At 39.8% G+C, this 15258-nt stretch overlaps 1 protein-coding gene across 1 annotated transcript; it reads left to right on the top strand.

The window, feature by feature from the left end:
• The first annotated feature begins 13781 nt into the window (after positions 1-13781).
• LOC143577593 (uncharacterized) lies at positions 13782-14453 on the top strand. The gene has a single exon (XM_077061382.1). The coding sequence runs from the start codon at positions 13782-13784 to the stop codon at positions 14451-14453; it is 672 nt and encodes a 223-aa protein (XP_076917497.1).
• The last annotated feature ends 805 nt before the right edge of the window (positions 14454-15258 follow it).

Here is a 15258-nt window from a genome sequence, read left to right on the forward strand (position 1 = left end):
GGAAAACGTTGTCCGTAGTTCACCGGAAATGAGCAGACCTTCGGTCACGTCATCACGATCCTTTGAGTTCCAAACACCATCCTCATCTAGAAGTGGAACATTCTCCTCAAGAAGTGATTTTCTTCTTCTAATGGAAATAATAGATATAACGCCAGAGGGTGTTAAACAGAATTTTCACCAGCTCAGGGAGCTGATGAATAATTATGCTCAAGAAGAGCGAGCTAAGGGGATAAGGATAAGGTTGGATTATGATAAAGAACCTGAAGTCACACTTTCCTCCACTCCTCATCCAATAAACACGAGCATACCTTCTCCTTCGAAAAGAAACGTTCAAGGACCTGGAAGCTCTCAGGTATGGGAGTATGAAAGCACAAGCTCCCCACGGGAGATGGTAAGCCTCACAACTTTACCCATAACCCCTAACGGAGCAAGAGAATTCACCATGGAGCAGCTTTTACAAAGCTCACCCACTGTGGTACCTCCTCCAACAAGTACATCCCTGGCATAAGATTTAATGTCATTACCCTTGGCGAGAAGCATGATAACAGCACCTGTGGTAGAAGCTACGTGCTCTATGCCACATGCTTACTAGTAGTCAGGTTTCATGCTACCCGGTATGACAATCCTCAAATGGCCGCCTTGATGACGTCTCAATATGGTCAAGCATTGCCAGGAAGCTTACCATGGCAAGCTTCTCAGGCTTCCCAGCCATGAGTCATCCCATGGTAACTCAAGCTCCAAACATCATCGCCATCGATATAGGCAACTTGACACACTTGGAACCTTACCAACCACATAAGCCGTTGACCTTGTTATGCTTCTCGTAACTAATAGCAAACTTTGTGTTTAAAACGAAGATCAAGATGCCAGATAATTTCAAGACCTATGATGGAATGGAAGATCCCGAGGACCACCTACAAATCTTCACGGGAGAAGCTACCATGGAAAGGTGGAACAACGCGGAGTGCTGTCACATGTTCATGCAAACTTGGGTATGACTGGCTAGGCTATGGTTTAACACCCTCCCATAAAGAAGCATAGCTTCCTTTGATGACTTGTATCAAAGATTCTTGACCAACTTTAATCGACAGAGAAGGTGTCACCAAATCAGACAGAAAGACACGGAGATCTTCCAGTCTTCACGAATCGGTACAAAAAAGAATGTTTGAATTATAGCAGTGCTTCAGAGAAGATGTGTCTGTCTAACAACATGAAAGACATAAAGGCCAAGAAGCTGGTAAGAAGGTTTCACGAAAACATTCCCAAACTTTGAAAGAAGCATTCGCAAGGAAAGAAGCTTACCTTCGAGGGGAAGAGGCGTTGAACAACCAAGAGACTAGGAAATGTGATAATAGAAAATGGAGAAGCTACCCCTCAGAAGGAAAGAACCCCGTTTCCAAACCTTTGTTGAGAAGCACCCCTAGAAGTACCACGAGAATAGAAGGTCTGATGACAGAAGCAGTTCTTCATGACATCAAAAATCGGAAGAGAAAGAGAAGTTGATCTTCTTAGTGTTAACTAAAACTCCACAAGAGATCCTGGCCTCCGATGAGGTCAAGCACAACTTTTGCCCTCCCTATCCACTGTCCAAACCAGCAAACAAACTGGAAGTGGGCAAGTTTTGTACATTCCACAATGACATTTGTCACCACACCAATGATTGTTTCCAATTAAAGAAGCACATTGAATATGCCGTTCAAAGCGGTGAGTTAGCTCACTTGCTCATAGATCCGAAAGAAGGTAAGGAGATTGGAAAGAAGGCGTTCAAAATAAACGTGATTCAGATTCGCAAAAGGCAACAAACACTCGCATGGAACCAACAAAGCATATGCTTTCCTCCGACCAACCCTCACAATAAGGTTATAACTCTAGTCATCGTGGAAGCTGAGCTTAATGGCTTCCCCATAGACGGAGCTTACATGGACTGTGGGGCAGCAACGGAGGTTATGTATGAAAGATGTTTCCTGAAGCTCCCCTAAGAAATTAAGAATTAACTCCAACAAACCAACAACTCCCTAAAGATTTTCACTAGAGAGAAGGTAGTTCCCCTTGGGAAGCTCACTCTAGATGTTCGGTTAAGAGACAGAGACCTCTCTAGAGTTGAGAAGCATACCTTCATAGTGGTCAGGTACCCATCTAACTATAATCTACAGTCCATGGCATGATGAAATTCCCCACCACGGGTGGAATAGCCACAATGGTACCAACATAAGAAGCTTTACTCATAGCTTTCGCCAAAGAATCATTGGAGCTCAACGAAGACATGAAAGCTGACCTTGTCCTGGAAATAAGCATCAATCCAACTTACCCTGAGCAAACCATCAAAGTCGACAATAAGCTTCCCTCTCAGACCATGAATAAGCTAATACCTTTATTTAAAAAAACAGTAAATATGTTTTTGCATGGTGTCCAAATGACATGACAGTGGTTCCATGGGAATTTGCTGAACATTCATTGAACATCTCACCCGCACATAAACCCTTCACTGAAAAGAAGAGAAGCCTGGCTACTGAAAGAAGCTTAGCTACCTGCAATGAGGTGAACAAGCTCGTTAAAGTCGATATACTCCGAGAGGTAAGATACCATTCTTGGATTTCTAACCCAGTTATGGTAAAAAAAAAATATGACGGATTTTGGCGAATGTGTGTGGATTTCAAGGATCTTAACAAATCTTGTCCCAAGGATAGCTACCCCCTACAAGAAATCGACTGGAAGGTCGATTCCCTCATCGGCTTCCAATAGAAATACTTCCTGGATGCTTACAAGGGCTACCACCAGATCTTGATAAAGAAAAGACCGCATTCCACACCGATAAGGGAATCTTCTGTTACAAGAAAATGCCCTTTGGCATGAAGAATGCCGAAGCTACATACCGAAGTTTTTCTGATAACACCTTCTCGAATCAAATTGGAAAGAACATGGAAGCTTATGTTGATGACTTGGTCATAAAAAGCAAAAGTGAGAAAGACATGCTTAATGACATTGAAGAAACATTCCAAAATCTTAGAATCGTCAACATGAAGCGCAATCCAGTCAAATGCTCATTTGGATTCGAAGAAGGTAAATTCTTGGGTCATTTAATTGATAAACAAAGCATAAAAGGTAACCCAAGTAAGATAGAAGTTGTCCTTAATTTACATTATCCAAAAACAAAGAAGGAGGTTTAAAGCCTCAATGGTAAGATTGCTGCCTTAAAATGATTTCTTTCAAAATCAACAGAAGTCTTTATCCTTCTTTAAATCTTTGAAAAATTGTAATGAAAAGAACATTTTCAATGGACTAGTGAAGCAGAAGTTACCTTCCTAGTACTGAAGTAGCATCTAACTTCCTTGCCTGCTCTAGCATCTCCTCAAGAAGGAGAAGTAATTACAGTTTACTTTTCTGTCGGGAGGGAAGCTATCAGCTCAGTGCTTATTGTGGAACGTGACAAGTTCAAGTGTCAATCTATTTCATCAGTAGGGCACTGCGAGAAGCTGAACACAATTACACACCCATCGAGAAGCTAATCCTAGCACTCGTCCACACAGCCAAAAGGCTAAGAAGATACTTCCAAGCTCATTAGGTGAAGGTGGTCATAGACAAGCCTATAAAGTCCATATTGGAAAGCCCATAATTAGAGGCAAGGCTAGCCAAATGGGCAATCGGCTTAGGTGAACACAACATAGCATACGAGCATAGAAAGGCAATCAAGGCTCAAGTCTTAGCCGATTTTCTAATCGAAACACTAGAAGAAACTATGGAATTGAACAAGTTGGAAGAAAATGAACATGCAATTCCCTTGGGGAAGGGGACACTCTACACTTGTAACAACTTGGGTTTTCGAACTTATACTTTTACCCGAATCGGTTCGATGTTCGGGTTATTTTTGTTAAAAGTATTGCATTTATTAAATTAAAGTGATTATTTTATAAAATTTAATTATTTATAAATATAACTTTTGTTCTTTTACAGTTGTAGCCCAAAACATTTAAGTTTATCTCCTTGTATCCAACCTCCAATTTACAGGGACCATATTTTAACATTGTGTTATAACCCATATTATCTATTTGGATATCCGTTTACCAAAACCCTACCCATATTCATGTTTCTTGAACCCGGATCCAATATCTTTAACTCGGACAACAATTCTTGTTTAATGGATGAAATTGATCTTGTAAATCATTTATATTTATTGATTTCGGCCTTAACCAACACCTTATACAAGTTAACAATATCAAAACTTGATCTGATTTCCATTTTTTAAACAAACCGACAATCTTAATTAACCTTTGATCATGAAATCGTTTATAATATTTCAATTAATTACGCGTATACAATCCTTACATAGTGGCCGACCTATACCCTGTGTATAATTAGATTGATTTGGTCTTTGAGTTGCTCGTTCATACCCTCATACCGCCGGCCACTGTAGGGGCTCGTTAACCCATCTCCGATCGTCGTAAGAGGTAATAAAATACATGATTAGAATCGCGCTATGATTCTAAACCTAAGCCCCAACATCAATTTGATTATCAGGGACGGGATAAATCAAATTGATTTCTAGGGTTTATATAATCAAAATCATTATTACTGCTCTTGTATATAAATATTGGAAACTGGTTCTTAACCGAACGTCGTTGTAGCCCAGCTGGTTAAACACATGGTTAATGGGGTGGAGGTCGCAGTTTCACCCCCCTGCACCCCAATAATTTTGGAAATTTTTGCTATTATTTCTTTTAAAACAAATAAATATTATAATAATAATAATAACTAATTAGGATTATTTTAATATACACTCATTTTTCTCATGTTTCGCTTATATATATATAAATCAAGTAAACTAATTTTATATAAAACTACAAATAATAATTATTAAGTTATGTTTTCCTAAATCAAAATAATTATTTTATATAATAAAGCCTTATATTATATAATATTGTTAACAAGTTGTCGTAATAAATATCATGCTTTACTTAGCATATCCGTTTGCTCTTGTTTCTCATTAGGCTTTAATGTTCGCGTGTGACTTTCCTGCATTCTTATTATCTTAACCACCTTTGTTCGTCTTTGAGGTGAGTATCACATTCCCCATATTTTACTCGTTTTCCACGTTTTAGGGACATATGCGTAAATTATATTTCTCATATATACCTATACACAAAACTGCAGTTGTTGTCTTATGTGCTAACGAATTGTACATCATACTTGTTACGTGCTTATGTGCTCATTGTGAATCGCATTCGGAGAGGTCCAACATAATCTCAGAAATAGTATGATCATACGCCAGTCGCTATAGCCTTTGTGCTTCTCGAAATGTAAGGCCCCGTTACCGGTGCCTCACATATGGACGTTGGATTTACTCATCAACATAGTTCTAATCATTAGAGTTAATAAAAACAATCGCGGAATATAAAAACTTCGTAAAACATTTCATACAAACCATAATTTGTCTTAAAACAACATCTCGTCTTTCAAAATAACAAAACCTTAAACTTAAACGTCTTGAGTCTTCCGATGCCAGCCTCTTATTCAATGCGACGCGTCCCCTCAAGTGAGTTCTAGTTAATCACGTATCATATAATACATACACTTACCTTCAATCATGCATCCGAAGATACATAATAATTACTTTTCTAACTTACTTTCATAACATAATTTCATACGTAAATTCATACTTTATTACTTCCATACTATATAGTTACTGTCCATTCTATCTCAGATATTATTAGGGTATGGTCCCTCTTTCCTTTATCTATCTCAGATATTTAGGGTCTGGTCCCTTTCTTGTCTATCTCAGATATTATTAGGGTCTGGTCCCTTTTTACTTCTCTATCTCAGATATTATAAAGGTGGTCCCTCCTTCTCTATCTCAGATATTATTAGGGTCTGGTTCCTCTTTCTTCATCTTCGTACATACTGTCTTTACATACCCATAACATACATACTTTCTTTAATCATTCATACATATTCATATATTGTACGTATATCTATCATACACATTCATCTATCATAAACATACCTCCCTTGTTGGCACGTGCAATATCCGAAGATCGTTCACGCACCGACAAGCTTTCATTCACATTTAAGATATACATACATAACTTATAAACCATATAAGGCATACACTTACCAATCAAGGTAAGTGTATTAACTATCACATCGAGTATGCACACAGCCCCGAAAACATAACAAGGAAATGGGGCTAGAAACTCACCTGGATCCTGTCGCGTTCGCCGTTAATCGTAATTCCTTTCTTTAACTGGGCTCGGCTAACTGTTAAATATATATATATAAATACATATATATATATATATGTGAATTAACCGTATAACTAATTAAGTTGGTATTTTAGCTTACCAACGGGCTTCCTAAGTTGGGCTTGTTTGTGTTAGTTCATGACAATGGGCTAGTTTATTTTATGCTAGATATGGGCTTATCTTATGGACTTAGCTAATTCAGGCCCACAAGATTCTGGCCTAAGGCTCAACCGAGAACGGTGTGGCCGAGAACCCAGGGCAGAGAACTCTTATTTGGCCGAGAACTCTCATACTTGGCCGAAATCGTTGACCGAGAACCACTGTTTTCGGTCGAGAACCTTGACCGAGAACATAGGGTCACCGAGAACTGATCCTGGCCGAGAACATGAGTTGGCCGAGATCCCCCAGTTCTGGCCGAGAACCCTTAGTTCTGCTCATTATTCCATTTTCATGGTTTCTATTTGCCCAGTTACAGATCTAAAGTTCAAATCATGAACTTTTAAACCTCCTAACATCATCGTTCGTAATCGTTTTACACCCATTATTATCACGGCTTCAAGATCTATCCCGTTTTAGGCATAAATCTTGGGCCTTTACACATTTAAAACGTTTCAGGCTAGATCTAGGGTTCATCTATGAGCCGTATACAACCATATGCCCATTAAGTCCGTTTTAACCATCAAGTTTGAAACTTTATGATTTATCTAGACCCGAACTAGTCTATGTTCAAGTTTCATGGCAAACCGTTCATAAAAACTTAACTTAATCATAAAGAACATACCTTTGGACGTTACTAGGCTATGGATTAGCTTGTTTTTATGATCTTCTATTTAGCTTGTATATAGCTTGTACACCAAAGATCTATCAATAAAATACTTGATTTGATCTCGGTTCTTCTTCCTCTAGCTCGCGACCGTATATGGGGGCTTGTGTGTGTGTTTTTAAGGTGTAGAGAGAATAAGATGGATATTATGGATGGAAATGGAAAGGATTAGGGTTTAAGGGGTATTTATACTCCCTTAAGCCCATGGACCTAAGGCCCATCTTTCCTTTTTGATCCATAATTACCTCCATCTAATTTACCTACCTATCTTACCATATTTACTATTCTACCATTTAATTATTAACTCAAGTAAACTTTTCCGTCATAACAATAAATATAAAATATTATTATTCGAATTTTAGGATGTTACAAGTCTTCCCTCCTTAAAGAGGTTTTGTCCCCGAAACCTAACTATTACTCAAACAGACTAGGGTAAAACTTGTGCATCTCTTCCTCGACTTCCCATGTAGCATCTGATCCTTTGCGATGTTTCCATATCACTTTCACTAGTGGTATAACCTTGTGACGAAGTTGCTTTTCCTTACGATCCAAAATCTCTATGAGTTGTTCAATGTAGTTCAGCTGTTCATCAACCTCGATGTCCATCAATGGCACGTGCGACGTGTTATCAGCCAGACACTTTCTCAGATGAGAAACATGGAAGGTTGAGTGAATTCTTTCTAGCTCATCGGGTAAATCTAGCTTATAAGCCACTTCACCCACATGATCTAAAATCTTAAATGGTCCAATGTACCTCGGACTCAACTTTCCCCTCTTTCTAAAGCGAATGATCCCTTTCCAGGGCGAGACCTTGAGCATCACATTGTCACCAACGTTAAACTCGATCGGTCGTCGTCGCTTATCAGCATACAACTTCTGTCTGTCTTGAGCGGCTTTCATTCTAGCCTTAATCTGATCAAACTTTGAAGACGTTTCTTGAACCACTTCCAAACTTCCCATCTCCTTCTAACCAATCTATCCCCAGCACACCGGGGTTCTACATCACCTACCGTAGAGAATCTCAAACGGTGGCATACCAATACTTGAATGGTAGCTGTTGTTATAGGAGAACTCTGCCAGATGCAAATGGTCATCCCAACTTCCACCAAAATCTAAAACACAAGCACGTAGCATATCCTCAAGGGTTTGGATCGTCCTTTCAGACTGCCCGTCTGTATGAGGATGATACGCCGTACTGATGTTTAATCTCGTTCCTGTAGCTTCATGGAACTTCTTCCAAAACCTCGAAGTAAACCGAGAATCTCTATCAGACACGATTGATAACGGCACTCCATGCTTGGTTACAACCTCTTTAATGAACAAGCTTGCTAATGTTTCTGACGAGATAACCTCTCGTATGGGCAGAAAGTGAGCACTCTTGGTCAAACGGTCCACAATCACCCAGATGGTATCATGATGCTTAGCAGTACGAGGTAGCTTAGTTATGAAATACATGGTGATGTGTTCCCATTTCCACTCAGGTATCTCAAGCGGCTGCATTTTTCCATAAGGTTTTTGATGTTCGGCTTTGACTTGTAAACAAGTTAAGCACTTACTAACGTAATCCACCACATCATTTTTCATTCCTGGCCACCAGTAATCCCTCTTCAAGTCTTGGTACATCTTCGTAGCTCCAGGATGAATCGAGTATCTTGACTTATAAGCTTCATCTAAGATTCGACCCCTGAGATCTCCATGGCGTGGAATCCACATACGGTCGAACCTAGTCTTAACACCATGAGTGTTTTCCATCAACTCATATTGCTGGTCATAAATTCTTTCTTTCCTTACTAACCCTTCATCTACTAACACCTCTGACTGCACCTTGATGATTTCTTCAAAAAGACTTGAGTTCATGATCAACTGGTATGACTTTACTGTTGCAAGGACTTCCTCATTCTTACGACTTAGCGCGTCAGCGACCACATTAGCTTTACCGGGATAGTACTTAATGTCGCAGTCATAATCCTTAATCAACTCCAACCATCTTCTCTGCCTCATGTTCAGTTCTTTCTGCTCGAAGAAGTAATTTAAACTCTTATGATCTGTATAGATAGTACACTTAGTACCGTACAGATAATGCCTTCATATCTTGAGAGCATTTACTACTGCTGCTAGCTCCAAATCATGCATCGGATAGGTGCTCTCGTGAACTTTCAACTGTCTGGACGCATAAGCTATTACTTTTCCTCGTTGCATCAACACGCAACCTAACCCTTGATGCGAGGCATCTGCACAAACAACCAAATCCTCATCACCATCGGGTAAAGCAAGGATTGGATCTTGCGTGAGTCTCTTCTTTAACTCTTCAAATGCTTCTTCCTGATATTTACCCCAACTGAATACTACCGACTTTCGGGTCATACCGGTCAACGGTACGGCTATCTTAGAGAAACCTTCGATGAATCTCCTATAGTAGCCAGCTAACCCTAGGAATCTTCGTATATCAGTCGGATTCTGTGGAGTCTTCCAATTTGTTATCGCTTTAATCTTAGCTGGGTCCATGGTAATCCCTTCAGGATTAATCACGTGACCTAGAAATTGCACTTCTCGCAACCAGAATGCGCACTTCGAAAACTTAGCATACAACTTCTCTTTCTTCAGAGTCTCCAATACCTCTTTCAGATGCTTAGCATGATCAGACTCGCTCTTTGAATAAATCAATATGTCGTCGATGAAGACGATAACTGACTTATCCAACATTGGCCGACACACCCTGTTCATCATGTCCATAAATGCTGCGGGAGAATTCGTTAGACCGAATGACATTACGAGGAACTCGTAGTGTCCATATCGCGTCCGAAACGATGTCTTAGGGATGTCTTCCTCTTTCACCTTTAGTTGATGATAGCCTGATCTGAGATCTATTCGTGAGAACCAACTTGAACCTTGCAGTTGGTCAAACAGATCATCAATCCTTGGCAAAGGATATCTATTCTTTACCGTAAGTTTGTTCAACTCGCGATAGTCTATGCACATTCTCATACTTCCATCCTTCTTCTTCACGAATAACACTGGTGCGCCCCACGGGGAAACACTTGGTCTTATAAAACCTTTTTCGAGGAGTTCTTGCAGTTGGGACATCAATTCTTTCATCTCGGACGGTGCTAGACGGTAAGGCGCTTTCGCGACGGGTTGGGCTCCTGGTATTAAATCTATATGGAATTCTATCTCTCGCTCCGGCGGCAACCCCGGAAGATCCTCTGGGAATACTTCTGGGTAGTCGCGCACAATAGGAACATCTTTCATTTCTTTTGTCTCGGCCGTAGCGTTGACAACATACGACAGGTAGGAACCACACCCTCGCCTTAACAAACCCTCGGCTTTTATCATCGAAATGACATTAAGCCCAGAACTTTCCTTATCACCATAAACCGTCACCTCACTACCATCCAAAGACTTTAACCTTATTATCCTACTCTTACATACTATCTGAGCTTCGTACTCTGACTGCCAATCCATTCCCAAAACCACATCGAACCCTCCTAAGGTCATAACGTACAAGGTAACAGGGAACTCATGTCCCTCTAACTCTATCTTACAGTCCTTAACCATTTTAATTATTTTAACCGAGGTGTCACTAGCGGTTTCTACTATAAAAGTTTCAGACGCTCGGCAACATTTCATTTTAGCTAATTTACCAAATGGTGTAGCTACGAAACTCCTATTTGCACCCGAATCAAATAATACTGAAGCGGAAATACCATTTACTAAAAACGTACCAGTGACGACATCCGGAATCTGCTTGGCTTGTTCCTGAGTCAACATGTAGGCTCTAGTTCTTGGCCTAGCTTGATCGGCATCCTTCTTCCCACTACCTCCAGCTTCACCCTCGGTGCATTCTCTAGCAAAATGGCCCGTCTTACCGCACTTATAACAGGCGGACTTGGCGGTACAATCTGGGGCATAATGTCCCACCTTTCCACACTTATAACAGGCATTCGACCCTAGCATGCACTCTCCTCCATGAATCTTACCACACTTATGACACACATCAGATCCTTTACCCCACTTGCACTCACCGTTGTGCATTTTACCACACGTCTTGCACGGTCTCTTCTCCCACACTTTCTGCTTCTTTTCCCTGGAGTTCCACAACTGAGTTCCCCTCAAGTGAGTTCTAGTTAATCACGTATCATATAATACATACACTTACCTTCAATCATGCATCCGAAGATACATAATAATTACTTTTCTAACTTACTTTCATAACATAATTTCATACGTAAATTCATACTTTATTACTTCCATACTATATAGTTACTGTCCATTCTATCTCAGATATTATTAGGGTATGGTCCCTCTTTCCTTTATCTATCTCAGATATTTTAGGGTCTGGTTCCTTTCTTGTCTATCTCAGATATTATTAGGGTCTGGTCCCTTTTTACTTCTCTATCTCAGATATTATAAAGGGTCTGGTCCCTCCTTCTCTATCTCAGATATTATTAGGGTCTGGTTCCTCTTTCTTCATCTTCGTACATACTGTCTTTACATACCCATAACATACATACTTTCTTTAATCATTCATACATATTCATATATTGTACGTATATCTATCATACACATTCATCTATCATAAACATACCTCCCTTGTTGGCACGTGCAATATCCGAAGATCGTTCACGCACCGACAAGCTTTCATTCACATTTAAGATATACATACATAACTTATAAACCATATAAGGCATACACTTACCAATCAAGGTAAGTGTATTAACTATCACATCGAGTATGCACACAGCCCCGAAAACATAACAAGGAAATGGGGCTAGAAACTCACCTGGATCCTGTCGCGTTCGCCGTTAATCGTAATTCCTTTCTTTAACTGGGCTCGGCTAACTGTTAAATATATATATATAAATACATATATATATATATATGTGTGAATTAACCGTTTAACTAATTAAGTTGGTATTTTAGCTTACCAACGGGCTTCCTAAGTTGGGCTTGTTTGTGTTAGTTCATGACAATGGGCTAGTTTATTTTATGCTAGATATGGGCTTATCTTATGGACTTAGCTAATTCAGGCCCACAAGATTCTGGCCTAAGGCTCAACCCGAGAACGGTGTGGCCGAGAACCCAGGGCAGAGAACTCTTATTTGGCCGAGAACTCTCATACTTGGCCGAAATCGTTGACCGAGAACCACTGTTTTCGGTCGAGAACCTTGACCGAGAACATAGGGTCACCGAGAACTGATCCTGGCCGAGAACATGAGTTGGCCGAGATCCCCCAGTTCTGGCCGAGAACCCTTAGTTCTGCTCATTATTCCATTTTCATGGTTTCTATTTGCCCAGTTACAGATCTAAAGTTCAAATCATGAACTTTTAAACCTCCTAACATCATCGTTCGTAATCGTTTTACACCCATTATTACTACAGCTTCAAGATCTATCCCGTTTTAGGCATAAAGCTTGGGCCTTTACACATTTAAAACGTTTTAGGCTAGATCTAGGGTTCATCTATGAGTCGTATACAACCATATGCCCATTAAGTCCGTTTTAACCATCAAGTTTGAAACTTTATGATTTATCTAGACCCGATCTAGTCTATGTTCAAGTTTCATGGCAAACCGTTCATAAAAACATAAACTTTAATCATAAAGAACATACCTTTGGACGTTACTAGGCTACGGATTAGCTTGTTTATGGACTATGATCTTCTATTTAGCTTGTATATAGCTTGTACACCAAAGATCTATCAATAAAAGACTTGATTTGATCTCGGTTCTTCTTCCTCTTGCTCACGGCCGTATATGGGGGCTTGTGTGTGTGTTTTTAAGCTGTAGAGAGAATAAGATGGATATTATGGATGGAAATGGAAAGGATTAGGGTTTAAGGGGTATTTATACTCCCTTAAGCCCATGGACCTAAGGCCCATCTTTCCTTTTTGGTCCATAATTACCTCCATCTAATTTATCTACCTATCTTACCATCTTTACTATTCTACCATTTAATTATTAACTCAAGTAAACTTTTCCGTCATAACAATAAATATAAAATATTATTATTCGAATTTTAGGATGTTACACGAAATCTCATTTATATTTGCTCATTGGTTGATTTGTTATTCTCATATGACTTGTTGCAACTACTTATTTTGATATATTATATGTACACTAAACTGGTGTGTTGCTCACTCAACCTTGTGTTGACAAAATTATTTATTTTCAACGCATATGCAGGTCATCGTGTGATGTGAAATAATTGAAGTTAGAAGATCACTTAAGAACTTATGCTAGAAGAAATTAAATGAGACAATATTAATTATGATTTTTGGTTGTTTCATGCACTTTTTTGTTGTTTGGATATTGTATGGATTTTTGTTTTATTTGAAATTTATTTAACAGATATTGGAATTTATAATGTTGCATGATAGTAACCTTGAGAGCTGTGGGCAATCAGTTCACGCCCCGGCATTTCCGCTCTAGGTTGGGGTGTGACAACACTGATGGAGCTTCGAATATAGAAGGTTCCAGGGATGGTTTATTAATTACGGACTCCCAAGGAACTGAATATAGTTACGCACTCCGATTAGAGTTTCCTTGCACAAACAATGAAGCTGAATACGAAGCTTTAATCGTAGGGCTACGCCTAGCAAAAGTGATGAATATCCAAGAACTAAGTGCCTTTGTTGATTCAGGATTGGTGGCAAGCCAAGTGAATAACGAGTTCATAGCAAGATAACCTTCGATTTTGAAATACAACCAGAAGGTCAAAGAGCTCATGAAAGAATTCAAAAGCTATAGCTTAACTCAAGTATCCAGAACTAGGAACAAGCAAGCTAATGCCCTTAGTAAGCTGGCTTCCCTGAACTTCGCTCACTTAACAAAGAAGGTACTGGTGGAAGTTTTGAAGAGCCCATCAATCGAGGAACTAGAGGTACAAGATATCATGGAAGAAGATGGGACCACTTGGATGACCCCTATAATAGAGTTCCTCAAAGAAAGGAAGCTTCCCACCAATGAAGGAGAAGCCCTAAAGCTCAAGCTTACGGCTAACCAATATGTGATAGAAGATAATGTCCTATACAAGAAAGGATATTTGAGCCCCTTACTACGATGTGTGGGACCAGATCAGAGAAACTATCTCGTGAGGGAAGTACACGAAGGTATTTGTGGGACACATTCTGGTCCAAGGTTGGTGGTAACAAGGTTAATGAACCTTGGATACTATTGGCCAACAATGCACATGGACTCCACGGAGGTTATCCACAAATTTGAAGTTTGTCAGCTCCATGCTCCCGTCAAAACAGACCCGAAGCACAACCCGGTACCCATTATCGTTGCTTGGCCATTCTACAAGTGGGTAATGGACATTGTTGGTCCCTTCCCCGAAGCAGCTGGGAAGGTGAAGTTCCTACTGGTAGCTTTTGACTATTTTACCAAGTGGCCATAAGTTCCCCTAGCTTCCATCAAAGGGAAACAAGTAATAAACTTCATATGGGGAAACATAATTTGTAGATATGAGATGCTAAGTGAAATAGTGACAGACAAGCGGAAGTAATTTGCTAAGAAACCATTTAGCCTTTGGTGCAAGGAGCTGGAAATCAAACAAGTGTTCAGCTCAATTGCATACCCGCAATCCAACGGCCAAGTTGAACGAATGAACCGTAGCATCGTTGAAGGTATTAAAGAAAGTTTGGGAATGTATGGCAAGATTTGGGTATAATAGCTTCCAAGCGTCCTTTGGGCTATCCGAACCACGCAGAAAACGCGTCACGGCAAGACACCCTACAGCTTGATATTCGGCTCAGAAGCTGTCATCCCAGCATAATTTGGGGTAAAATAAAGGTGAAAAATATAAATGAAAGAGCCAATGACTCTAAGGTTCTACTTAATCTTGAACTCCTGGAAGAAGCCCGTGAATAAGCAGCCATTGAGGAAGCTAGGTATAAAAGGAAGCTAGAAGCCTTCTTCAATACCAGGGTAAGAAAAGAGGTGTTTAAACCTGGAGACCTGGTCCTCAGAAACAACGAGGCCAACAGACAATCTGACACGGGAAAATTGGGACCAAAATAGGAAGGTCCCTATGCCATCAAAGAAGCTCACAAGAGTGGATCCTACAAGCTCAATGACATGGAAGGAAAGAAGGTGCCACGACACTAGAGCGACAAGCACCTCAAGAAATTTTTAGTTTAGGAAAACAATCAAGGTCCTTGTAATAGTAGTTTGGTTTAATGATATTGAAAAAAATCAATGAA

Source organism: Bidens hawaiensis, unplaced genomic scaffold, assembly GCF_021521415.1.
Source record: "Bidens hawaiensis isolate Kalapana, Puna unplaced genomic scaffold, B.hawaiensis_p1.1 tig00028742_1, whole genome shotgun sequence".
NCBI lineage: Eukaryota > Viridiplantae > Streptophyta > Magnoliopsida > Asterales > Asteraceae > Bidens > Bidens hawaiensis.

What these genes read in the sequence shown, in the direction of transcription:
- LOC143577593 (XM_077061382.1), top strand. Translation starts at nt 13,782, where the DNA reads ATGAAAGAATTCAAAAGCTATAGCTTAACTCAAGTATCCAGAACTAGG.